At 29.1% G+C, this 13868-nt stretch overlaps 1 protein-coding gene across 1 annotated transcript; it reads right to left on the reverse strand.

Annotated features, from left to right (window-relative positions):
* Positions 1-12263: 12263 nt before the first annotated feature.
* LOC113381006 (spindle and kinetochore-associated protein 1-like) lies at positions 12264-12896 on the reverse strand. Its single transcript, XM_026620007.1, has one exon. The coding sequence runs from the start codon at positions 12894-12896 to the stop codon at positions 12264-12266; it is 633 nt and encodes a 210-aa protein (XP_026475792.1).
* Between the last annotated feature and the right edge of the window lie 972 nt (positions 12897-13868).

Here is a 13868-nt window from a genome sequence, read left to right on the forward strand (position 1 = left end):
TAAAATTTTCTTTAAAAATTAAACACATGATTCTTTAATTTTGCCTAATTAAGTAAATAAATAATATCTTACGTTGGCTTTGCATTTATTTTAGCGATGCATTATTAATTACATAACATGGCTTTGAATAATTTTCAAGTACTTTTAATTACACAATGTTTTTTTTGTTATTTGTGTTCAATTGATTCACTAATTATTTAGCACCTTTCATAAACAAAAATGTGAAATCATTTTCTTCAATGTTAGTTAATTATTTTAACAAATTTAAGTTTATCGAAATCGACTAATTTTGTTGCAGAACCGAATGTTCATATCATAATAATTTATAAGTAATGGTTTTGGAACATGCTCATTTACATTTTACATTTTTACTTTTTCTTTGCAGGACATGCTTCATTGTGAATCGTCATAGTTCGTCTTTGTTTTTATTTTAGTGATCGTTTGGTAAATTTCAATTGATCCGATTTTTAGTGTCCGTATATTTTTTAATGTCTGTGCTAATAGTTTTTTAGTGCAATGTGATTGTGAATAATTGTGCAAAATATAAGTTATTTTAAATAGTGTATGTTTATGTGGACTTGTGTTCAATCAATAATAAACTGATGAGATCCAGAGATCCCGATTAGAACTCTTCTGGAAGTCTCGAGGTAATATAATTTTTATTCGTTCTTTTGATTTTTAGAATATTTAATTTTGATATTTCATATGTATTTTTATTTTCTGCAGCAAATTGTTAATCGAGATGTTCCAGAAGAATCGGTGTTTGTTGGCGTTTGGTGAGTGTTTTGAAATTTTAAGCATGCTTTTAATGGTATGATCAAACAATCGAAATCACACAATCTTCTTATTAGAGTTCATAACACAAATAAAATTTCTTAGAAAAATCACAAAACTAATCATGTGAATGCAAATGTTTAAATTAAATATTTTATTGTAAAATGCGCCTACAGTGCTTGTTATTACCATTTTCAGTCATAGTAGTATGATTTTATTGATTTTGTGATATCGATTGAGCTTGCTTATGTAGTTATTATTTAATTGTAATAATATTTATTACAAATTGTATTTGATTTTGTCTGTTATGTAGGTGCGGTGCGTTTCGGACTCGGTTAGTTCAAATGAATTTTTAGGAATTGTTAGGAAAATTAGGGAAAAACAGCTTAGTTTTAGTACAGGCAAAATACGATACAATCACTTGATCATACTATTATATATATTTATCTAATCAATGTATTTATTTCAGTAATGTGCAAATATAATTGGTTTTAGTGTCTTAAAATAAAAGTAAGTGAAATGTTGTAAAATAATTCAATTAAAAAGTGTGAGTGTAGTGTTTTAAAATAAAAGTGGCTAAAATGTTTATTTAAATCGCGTAAAGTATTTAATAAATTTGAATAAAATATTTTCATTATAATTGCGCGTAAATTAATGTGATACTACAAACTGTGCTATTCGCGAAGAAATGCTTTTGGCTGCAAATTATAAGGTAAGAAATCAAAACAAAACCAAATGATTTCAATTCAAAATTTTTAAAGAATTACATGAAAATGATCTAGTATGCTTTTATAGTATATGTAAAATTATTTTATTTTATTGTATATTTATGACAAATTTTTCGTTCACGTTTTAGCCCGCAATTCTGAATCGATTTTGAAAATTCAAAAACTGTTCGAAAGTTGGGAATCGTGCTGATTAGATTTTAGTAAAGATCGACCGAGCCGTTTTCTTGTAATAAAGTGTTCAAAAATAGTTTTTCGACGATTTTTATGATTTGTTCTTGTACGGTAGGTACCATAGTCTTATAGATCATACTAAAATATTACGGCCCTGCGACAAGCCGTTTAGTTTTAAAAATTCTTCAAAGTTTGCAAAAATTAGTGTCGTTTTTTGACATTTGTCAAAATTAGATTTTTGATCGACGTTTTTTTAAAATCGCCTGAACCGATTTCAGAGATTTAAAAGCCATTTGATGTATCTCAATGAGGATTGTTGATTGTCAGTTTTTTGTTGTATTTTTTTTATTACAATATTCGTATTACTAATATCAAAAACTATTGATATACATATAATTAGCAATATTGGGAACAAAATTGACGCCCTAACTTGTATAATAAATTGCAATATAACTTTTGCACTAATTTTTCAGTCTATTTTTTGTGTTATCTATTTTTTACAATTATTGTTCTATTAGCTAATAAAACAATATTTCCGCGACAACTCGGATTTGAATTCAAGAGTGTAAATGAGCAGATTTATATAAGATCGTACATTGGAAAACGACGACTACAAGTGCTTAAGAAACATTTTAACCAAAGACAAATACTGCGAGCTAGAGATCGATAACTTAAATCTCCAGTAATAAATTGACATTTACCAGTAAATGCTTTACTGACGAGGATGCTAAGCCTGGATTTGAAGTAGCAACTTCTCCGATACACTTGAAGCTGCATTTCGTGTACATCAGAGATGTGGACAAACATTGTTTGGAAAGTTTTGAAATGTTGTATTGGTGAAGAATAAAGTAGATGGGTAGTCAGAGGGAAAGGCATTTTGCATAGTTGTAGATGGAACTGGTCTAGATTTCTGTCAGTTCATAAATATATTCCTATAAGACTTAAATGATTGCAAAAAAAAGTTTTATATTTAATTACTCAAGTGATTGATAAACTGCAAATAATGTAAATTTAGGAAATTCGAATGTGAACTAGACGCAGTGGATTAGAGAAAATGACCTTACTTTGGTTCACACGCGATTGAAGTAAAACTTATTTGCTACTGTACAAGATAGCATTTAAGTAAAAATAAATACATCATATAACAATTGTGAATAATCTTTATTAGTAATATGGTAACACTCGTGATGCACACATTTATTAGTATCAACCATTATACACATTTATATAATGATAAATTACAAATTATATATTTATAATAGCATTAAAAATATGTATAATATTTAAATACAATAATGTAATTAAAGGCATACTTCAAATATGACATGATCGGTTTGTCATTGCAATTAGCAATTAGAAATGAACCTTCATTAGAGAAATGAATTAATTGCTGCTTAAAACTTCTATAATATTTATTCACACAGTGGATTATCCTAAACAACGCCTAAACAAATATTGTTTTTGCAACTTCACTCATGTAATAATTGTGTTTGAAGAACTTCATGTAATTAAAATTAACAAACATTCATTGACTGATGGTATTTTTTTTTTACTTTTTCGCTGGCATTGTAATTTTATTCTTTGAATAGCTATAATATTTGTTTTGCCTAAAAATATTTTCCATTTCAATAACTTCAAAGATTCAGGGTAAAATATTCTTCTGATTCAGGCATTTTTCATTAAATTAAGATTTGTACTACAATGTAACTTTAAAATGTTTATCTATGTTGATTTCCTTGTTGATATCGGTACAACGTTGACGCCGGTACGGATACAACGACAGATCAGTAATAGATTTTATTTAAATATTTTATCACTTTTTTAACGATAGACTTTTCACATGCAATTTAATATACCCCTTGGTAAAAAACTTTTCATTTTATATTATTTTTATTTCAAAGCTCTATTCACATACGCGACGACTAATCACAATCGACCCGTATAGAAATGATATCATCGAGAGCGAATGACGAATCATTGGCACTCGACTCTTATCTTATCTGCCGTATTGCACTTCCATTGAATTTGTACGAATTTACACTCTAGTCGCGCTTAAAGAAGTTTTACTTCAAAAATAATTTGGGAACTAGAATTAAATTTGATTGTCTTTAAGTTTTTGTGCAATTGGTTTGCCAAAAATGTAGAAGAAAAAAGATAGTGAGAAGGAAATTAGATCATCTATTAATAGATGATTCCGAGATAATAAATTAATTTTCGTCCAACGTATTAATAAAACTGATTATTTAATGAGCAAGTATTGTTCTGTTTTAAATCCAGATCCAATATTAATGCTCTTGTATGATCATGTACGGTTTCCTGATAAGCTCGCAAAGGTTTTGCAAACTAAAGTGCAAATTTTGCTTATAGAGCGATTAAGATAGAAATCGGAATTGTTCTGTAAAGCTACAATGCAGTTTGCTTGCATTTCAAATTGTTAGTGATGCATGAATGGTTTCGCGATTATTTCTAGCATACTAAGTGGATGGCGCGAATGTGTGGGTATATAGTACTATATACCATTCATATGTAAATGCATATATCCAAATGTATAGATATGTGTGTGGATTTCATATACAGTAGAATTTCGTTTATCCGGACCTCAGTTATACGAATTTGCGATTATCCGGACTGCCAACTACAACCAATTGTATGTACATACTATAGATGGGTAACTCACTCCGGAGTTATCACTCGGATACAACTCCTCCTTGTCATATCCGACTTTACTAAACCGGTACTAAATCTGTTAACATGTGCAGATATTTGCTTGAGATTTTTTACTAATACAAAATTTGGGTCGAAAGAAGTAATTTTTTCTTTGTCTCACAGTCAGTTTTAGGACTTTCCAGGTTTATAATGTCTCAAAATAATGCTATTTTGTATTCTATGTTCTGTATACGATAATGCTTGTCCTCTTTCAATGGTGTACAACCAGCTGAAAAATATTTAGTACTATATTATGACTTTTACACAACTATGATTTTATAATTATGTAAAAATATTAGTATGCTAATCAAACTACCTGATGTATAATTAATCTTGAAAAGGAAATAATAAAAGAATGTGAGATATTATTATTTTGTGAAACATATTATACACAATGATTTGTTCTTATTTCATATATGAGGTTCACTGCATTATTTTCATATAAAAATAAACATATTCAAAGAATTCTATATTTTCCTTTCAAAAATAATTACAAAATTAATTTTGATTTCCAAGTTTTTTGTCAATTTGAGATTTGTATGCACGTTGAAATGCATAAAAAATGAACAAAAATGTTTGAACTATTTGTAAACTATTTCCAAAGTCTTAATTAATAAATCCTTAGATATGTTAACAACACACGAGAGAACACATGTGTGTTAAGTATTATGTTTCAAAGTTGTCGGAGTTGTGGAGTTGTGGAGTTGTGGAGTTGTGGAGTTGTGGAGTTGTGGAGTTGTGGAGTTGTGGAGTTGTGGAGTTGTGGAGTTGTGGAGTTGTGGAGTTGTGGAGTTGTGGAGTTGTGGAGTTGTGGAGTTGTGGAGTTGTGGAGTTGTGGAGTTGTGGAGTTGTGGAGTTGTGGAGTTGTGGAGTTGTGGAGTTGTGGAGTTGTGGAGTTGTGGAGTTGTGGAGTTGTGGAGTTGTGGAGTTGTGGAGTTGTGGAGTTGTGGAGTTGTGGAGTTGTGGAGTTGTTAAGTGGATATAACTCCTCTCTGAAGCGGAGTCAAATGCTAGCCGATCCGGCTTCGGATATGATAAGCCCATGTTTAGTACATACCTACAATTCGAATTTTTGCATGACTATTGCTGCAGTTTAGTAATCTAACAAGTTATAGAAGTACATACATAAAGATTTAATTTCTTAATAAACATTATTTTCGTTGATATCTATGTATGTTTTTGTTATTTCTAATAAATACACACTATTCTTCATACATCTGATTATCCGTTGTTTTCGATTATCCGAATGCCCCTCGGACAACAATTAGTTTATTTAACACTAATCATACCAAGACTTGATATATACCTAATTCTACCATAGCGGGTCAAATGACCCTACTCTATGTTTCATTCTTGAATGTATGTTAGGAAGAAAATAAAAATAAAAATTAAATTTATCATAATTAAACAAAAAAGTATGTTGAGCATTTCTGTTACAGAGGCAAAAATAAAAAAATTTAATTCATATTTGTATTCATAATTGTACATTTTCCGCAAACATATTTTTTACATTTAGAGCAAATTTTGTTGGTTTTATTTTCTTTACAGTATCCTATTTGACAACTCATACGTTTATAAGCATCTGTAGTAGACTTAGGCATATTTTTGTATTTTTTCTTGTTTTGGTTGTTCACGGTCTTCTCGAAAATCGGCGCCAAGTTCTTCTGCTAGCTTGAGTCTTGTCGCGAAATATTTTCTCTTGTCGTTTGCTTGTACAATATCCAGGCATTTATGCCAGCTAAATCAATGATATTGAAAAAAACTTGGAGAGGCCATCTGCAAGACTTAGATTTTGTAGTAAATTTTCTCGCCATTTGATCGGTCATGTCTACACCACATTTAGTTATATTGTAATATGAAACAGTTTCAGGTACACGTTTATCATTGTTTTTTTCATCGTCGGTATCTGTTGAATCAAACTCATTTTTATTTTCAACCAATATATCTTCATTTTCAGAAAATTCATCTTCACTAATTTCTGAAAACTCTTTGCCAATATTATTTATATCTTCTAAGAACTTGTAATGTCTTGTTTGCTTCGACATTTTTCTGGGTAAAAAATAACCTGTATTACTATAGCTATCAAAATAAAATATAAGCTAGGTACTTACCAAGACTTTCAATTTTTGCCCCTTTTTCTAACAATAAAAAGCTATTTTCAATCTAAAATTTGATATTTTCTTGAAATTATTCTGAGCTATTTTCGTTGCACTACTTTACGCAACAGTGTTTAGAAGAATGTGCAACTTACTGACTACAAATATGACTCGACAATCTCATAAACCAAAAAATTCGCTTCGGGTCAAATGACCCATTGTGGTAGATATCGGTATACAAGAAGGATAACTCAGAATAAACAAAATAAAAGAAGAAAAAAAAATTGTTTATAACTGTACTTTAATTACTTAAAAAAAGTCATGAAGTCAAATGTGCAAACGCAATGAAATTATACGTGCATTTTCAATGCAAAAGTTCAAAATGGGTCATTTGACCCGTTATGGTATGTTTAGTGTTAATCAAGTTTCTACTTTATATCAAAATCGTATGTATTTCTCTGAAAACTAAAAAAAAAAGTTTAAGTTTATGTGTGCTTATGAAAACAAATATAATTCAGTAATACATTTTATTTAAATATGTTTAAATATTTTAACGAAAGACTTTTTAGATGCAATTTAAAATATCCCTTGGTAATCTCTACACTTTTCATATTACATTATTTTTATTTCAAGGCTATATATTTTTAACTTTCTGCAGGGTAAGGTAAGAAATCGCCTAAAAATCGTAAATGAACAGTTTTGCATATCTTCACGTTTCAGATGTTTTTGAAAATTTTGGCATACTTTAGAAAAAATTAACCTTTGTGTATGTGTGTTCGTGTATGGTATGTATAGATACAATTTTTATCCGCGATTTGGTTGCACAGATCAACTGATTTGAGATATTTTAAAAAAAAACATTCAATTCCTAATAATAAGGAGACCTGCTGACTAGTTTTCGGCAAAAGTTCATCAAACTATTTCGGAGGTACGGTGCAAAGAATGCAGAAAATAGAAATAGAGTTTTTTGAGAGTACGGAGTATTCGATTTTTGAACGATTCAAAAAACATTTTACATGTGTTGACGAAACAAAGTATTGATTACATTTTTATGGATCAACCGACTTGAATGGGTATCAAAAACTTGAAAACAAGAAATCTCAAAGTTATCAAATATTTCCAATTTTTCGAGTAATTTCTAAATTTTGAGAAAAATCATAATTTTGGAAGAAAACTATTTTTTATTTATTTTTTAAAATTATCAAATTTTACAAAATTTTCTAAATGGTAATGTAATCACATAAAATTCTTGGTTATATTAGACATGTCATTTCTTTCAAAGCAAAATATTCAAAATGCATTTACTGCTTAAAGTATTTTTTTGTTTTATTATTTTTAATTTTAATTAATCGTACGTAAAGTGAATTGATGCATTGGCTAGTTGTAATTTAGAAGCCAATAAAAATGAAATTTAAAAAAAGAGTGAATTAATGCATTGATTGTGCAAAAGTAAATCGTTTCTAGTTATTGTATTCCTGGGTAAACTTTAAATAAAAAAAACATGCATTTCTCTAGTTCATGCATAATTTGCAGAACTTGGAAATTGAATTATAAAATTTTTCAAACATTAATGCGAACCAAATTAAGTCAATTCAGTAGTTCAGTATATTATGTTACTTGATACTAAAAAAAAATTCGAAATAATATTTTGTCAATTTTTGCCATCATCACAGAATACATTTGACATTTACTTCAAATTATAGTAAAATGTAGCAAGCTTTACTGAATATAGTTTTAAAAGATTAACCAGTAAACTGGGATTGACGAGTATACGCGTCATGAAGAAGTGGCATAATTTTTTGTATTGACGAGTATATTTGCCATGCATATAATAAATCGGTGATTATTGACTCTTTATATTGCAATTTTTTGAGATAAGCAAAATATTGTCCCTAATGTTAAAATGTCTGAAATATTTTGAAACTATGACTTCTTATGAAATCAGAAGATATACACTTAACCAATAAGAGTTGAGATCTTGCTTTTTAAATTAGGACAAAAGAGCAAGAAAATATAATCTAAACTTTTTATTTATTTCTATGCTTGGTAGTAAATATTGTAGAAAAGAATAATACCATAAAGTCATACATATCGCAGTAATGAGGAGGTTTGCATATAAAAACAAAAAGTTTTACAATATCGTGATGAACTCATTTTACATCCATAGTTATAAAATTCAAAGCAAAAAAATATCTCAATCCCCCATTATTATTTTCAAATACTCGATCTGCTTCCTTTTGATATTTTTGTTTTATTTTAGATACTGGTATATAGTATTGTTTGTGTACTAAAAAATCAGAATATTTAGATACAAACCCTTATATGTAGTATAGCTTAAAATTAGGTATCAAGAACTTATAATTTTCAATACAGCTAATTTTTGAGTCAATCTTGTACTTTATAATTTATACGTCATCATTTAGCATGAAAATATTTAGATAATATGTATTTTAGATTTACCAATATTTCGATAAAATCATAAATTACATAAAAACTATCAGAGTATAACCCACAACACATGTTTATGTACCACAAACAAATATGGATGCTGTAATGAGTTAAATAATGTTTGATTAACAAACAAGTTTTCTAATTAGGTTTTGCAAATGCATTTATTTATTGAATTTTCCGATCTGCTAGTTTTCATAATCTGCACAAAACGACCACATCAAGGTAAATAATATTTAATGCAAAACAAAATCGTTTAAAGTTTTGTTTGCTAAACTCTGTCATGCAGTTTTTAACATATAGTTGTCGCTCGTTGAATCGTTTGTTGTTTTCTATTTATTTAATCTATGGTGTTTAGTTGTAATAAATTGTATATATTTATAGAAAGTGTTTTTATTCCTCACTCAGTACTTTAGTATTCACTTTTTTTATTTTTTATGCAGTATTTAAAAACAATAATGTAATCAAAGTCCAAATATGACATGATCGCTTTGTCATTGTAATTAGCATTTAGAAATGAACTTTTATTAGAGAAAAGAAGTAATTGCTGATTAATAAATTCTATAATATTCGTTCACAGTGGATTATGTTAAACAACGCATAAACAAATATTGTTTTCGCAACTTCACTCATAATGTAATTGTGCTGATTGTTGTTAATTGAACAACCTCATGTAATTAAAATTAACATACATTCATTGCTTGCTTATATTTTTTTACTTATTCGCTGGCGATATAATCCCATTCTTTGAACAGCTGTAATATCTGTCTTGCCTAAAAAATACTTTCCATTTTAACAACTTCAAAGATTTATAGAAATTACGAATAAGACAGAAATAATTTCTAATCAATAAACTTACGTTTAGTGTATTTGTTTTATTATTTTCAAGAAAGGGAGTAAAATATTCTTCTGATTCCAGGCATTTTCATTCAATCAAAATTTGTACTACGATATAACTTTCAAATGTCTATTTATGCCGATTTCCTTGTCGATATCAGTACGCATACAACGTTGACGCATACAACGACAGATCTCTATTCTCATACACGACGACTAATCACAATCGGCCCGTATAGAAATGATCTCATTGAGAGCGAATGACGAACAGTTAGAGCGTAACGGACTTCCGTTGCATTTGTACGGATTTACACCCTAGTCGCGTCTAAAGAAGTTTTACTTCAAAAATTAGAACATGGTTCGGTATTTTTCTTATGAACTTGTTCCAGATTCTTTTCATGAATTTGTATTTTTCTCGAACTTTATCTAGTATGTCTTCTTGTATGTATTTTATGAGGATTTGCTCTTGCTTTTCATCTAGTATTGATTCCGGTTCTTCTTTCAGTATTTTTATTATCCTTCGCCTAGTATTTTTTCAATCTCTTATAATATTAATTTCTATAAGATACCTAGATTTATGCGTTGTCATTTAATTTCAGTTTCATCAATGCATTCCTATATTATTTTTATGGCAAGAAATATTATTTCCCCCTTTTTGGAAAGTGTATTTAACAATTTAATTCAATTATATTAGTTTGAAGATCGCACATAATCAAAGTTTAATCATTAAGTGGTTAGTAATTTAACTGGATGGTGTATTAAAATTCGCCAGAACACTCTCGCTAAGTGGTACTTGCATAAATTCGCCACAAATTTCCGTCGTATGCAATAGATAGAATGTATTCATATGTTGCATACTTGGGCAATTAATGCAATCTAGCAGTTTAATTAGCTTTGTTCTGAACTTTAGGTTTTTGGTCTAGTGGCATCAAAATGGCAACCTTTGCCTCAAAATAACGTTCTTACCTATACACATGCAATGGGGTTAGATAGTGGTTGAAAGCGTCTCAAACTGGCAGTTTAATCAAAATCGCTTTTGTATTGTACATATTGTTTGTACACAATAAACAATGTCGAAATTAGCGCGCTGTCAGAACTTTAGCGTTACCTGGAGAGCTATTAATTTATAGAGAGGCCCTGCAGGCAAGAGGTCGAAGAGCAGGGACGAAATCGATAAAAATTGAAATTTGGTAGTTAACTAAACTTTGGTAACAAAATAAATCAATTCATTGCGATAGCATCCAATTTGTCGTATTAAATATGAACTAATATCAATTTTTTTTTTATTATACCTTTTGATACCTATTACATGTTATCATTCAGCATTTCTAAAATAATTACAAAACTTATTGTTGCATCGCATCGTTTAGGGCTGGAACTTTTCGTATCCAAAACCAAAATTGTTAAGAAAATTTTGAAATAGCGGTGCATCGTGCCTTAAGGTGTATTGCTGGAACTTTTCGTACCAAAAATCAGAACATAATTTAGTTTGATAAAAAAAAGATTCATTTTTTTTTGAGATTATTAAAATTTTTGAAAAAAACTACCTTTTTAAAATTATTTAATTTTATTATACTATAAAATATTTTGAATATGCTGCACTTTTTTTTATCTAATTACGAAGCGCGTGGTCGCCACGTCACAGTCTAACGGATAAACATTGATACAGAACCCATAGAAATGAAAACAAAATTTGTTCTTATTATTAATGTATCTCTAAAATATGTAAAATTTAATGTGCATATGTCTAATGATCATTTTTGTCCGCCAAATGGCTTTTTTTTTTACTTTTTTGATTGGATCTCCGTAACCGCTAAACCAGCCTTTCCAAAAATTTCATCAGTTGTTTATGTTGTCAACACAAATAAATGTTCTTTGAATCATATAAATCGGACACTCTGTTCTCACATAAATTGAATTACTATTTTTACCACTTTTTGACCCGTATCTTTGGAACGGCTGAACCTGTCTATGCCAAACTTATCCTGCGAAAAGTTTTTTTTATTTTTAGTTGTTAACAAGTTTCTCTACAGTTTTATTTACATCTGAAAAATATCAATAGTATGCAATGCATACCTGTAAATGTTTTTACTTATTTGTACCATTCATTTCATGTAACTTAAATTTCTATTAATTTAGTTTTACCGCTTCATATATTTTTTATTTGATAAAATAATGAAACCCAAAGAATTTAACTTTAATAAACTATACTTTATTATCATCTGTATTTTATTTGTACTTTGGAATTACAAATATGATTATAGCTGTTTATAGTTCAAATAAAATACTAAAATTGGAAAACAATTTCATGCTTGAGTTAATAAGAGGACTGATAAAATGAATTCCTTAATTTATATTTTCTTGTTTCTATTATAAAATAAAAATGAAGAAGAATATATTACAAATAATATTTGTTTAAGATTATGAACATTTTCATTAGTGATGCAATTAATATGTCTGAAGATTATTATATAAAATTCCACACAACATTAGCAGATCAGCATTACAGGAAACAAATTTTTGTGTCGCCTCCACTCCTTATTTCCTTGATGCGTTTTACATGGCGCAGCATGGCCAAAAATATTTTGTTCTGGTTATCGAGAGGATTTATACCAATATCACTTGTCATAATGAATTTGATTCCACTCTCATTCACCGCCTCCAACCTTTTGTACTCGCTATATTCGTGTAGTTTGTACCTAGGCACTTCGTGTCTAGGAAGTTTCAGAAGCTTGTATTTACAGTAAGCGGCATTATTGATTAACTCAATAAAATCATTAATCGTTTCAACACGCAGCCTGCCTCGTAAATAATAAGGAATGGATTCAAATTCCTCAAGTTCCAAATATGAAACTTGAGGAACTCCATTGACGGTAATTCTTTTGGTTACTCCCGTAAGAACAGGATCTGGAACAGGGTTTTGCATCATGGGACTTCCTTCGGAATGCTGTACATTAGATCCTAAGTGAGTAGATTTACTGTTATCGCCACATGACAGTTGTTTTGCAGGGGCAGCAGTTAGCGATTTTCTGAGTCGATTCAGTCGTGCCCTGGTTTTCTCTATAAGGTTCAGCATTTCCTGTAGTTGTCCTTGCATGCTGACATTACCATCGGCTAACTGCTTGATTTCATCCATTATATCTATAACACGTTTATAATGACTAAATGTGCAACTAAATAATTTTATGAGAAATACGAGTTCTATCGTTTTTCTAAGATGGTGATATGTTTATTTTTACATACCCGGACACTATGTTGAATGCACAAGTAATTTAGAAATCAGCACTATGGAAGTAAATCGAATTTAATTTTTTTTGTAAATTACATCACTTTAAATTTATGAATTTGAGTTGCCCACAACTTTTGTTTTCAATCCATGCCATCTGGAAAATAATTTGTTTTTAATATGAATTGTCAAAATTAACTTTTGATGAAAAGTATCCGCACGCACAGAACATACATCCATTTTGTCTACGGGTTTCAATATGTTCAAAAACTTTTGAACGTAAAGATATGCAAACATTTTCATTTTCGATTCAATTGGATATAATATAGTGGAATAACTCAAATTGTATAACTGAAAAAAAGTACAATATTTTATAAAAACATACAACAGTTAATATGCACTTAACCTAGTTATTACAAAAATGCACTCCTTAACACTACACCATTACTATTACACGATTTTTAAATCCAGTTGAAACATTTAAGCACAAGTTTGTGAATCTAAAATTAAAAATATAATAACTATGGGTTAAGTTAAAAAAACGAACAAAGTTGTTTTCCAATAATTTGAAGTAAGCGAATGTTATGATAAATATTTATATGAATATTTTTTGGTTACTACAAAAGAATAGTTATCATTTTGTTTATTTTTGTTTGTTTTTACAAAGTTGTAATAAAAGACATTCAGAAAAGCTCTTTTAACTGTATTTGCTTCAAGTTTCAGCAATTTGTCTTAAGGGCGCGATGCCATGCACCAGTATTTAACTTCCCTAAATAATCTGTTATGATCAATAATCAACCATTTGAAATTATAGCCTTTCCATAATTTATGATTTAATAGTAAATTAAAAATCTATGCCAAAGGTCTAAAAATATATGGGAA

This window comes from Ctenocephalides felis, unplaced genomic scaffold (genome assembly GCF_003426905.1).
Source record: "Ctenocephalides felis isolate EL2017-DRISC unplaced genomic scaffold, ASM342690v1 CF-g0.4_SCAFFOLD_02525, whole genome shotgun sequence".
In the NCBI taxonomy this organism is placed as follows: Eukaryota; Metazoa; Arthropoda; class Insecta; order Siphonaptera; family Pulicidae; genus Ctenocephalides; species Ctenocephalides felis.

Coding starts and splice junctions, on each gene's coding strand:
- LOC113381006 (XM_026620007.1), bottom strand. CDS start 12,896: ATGGATGAAATCAAGCAGTTAGCCGATGGTAATGTCAGCATGCAAGGA.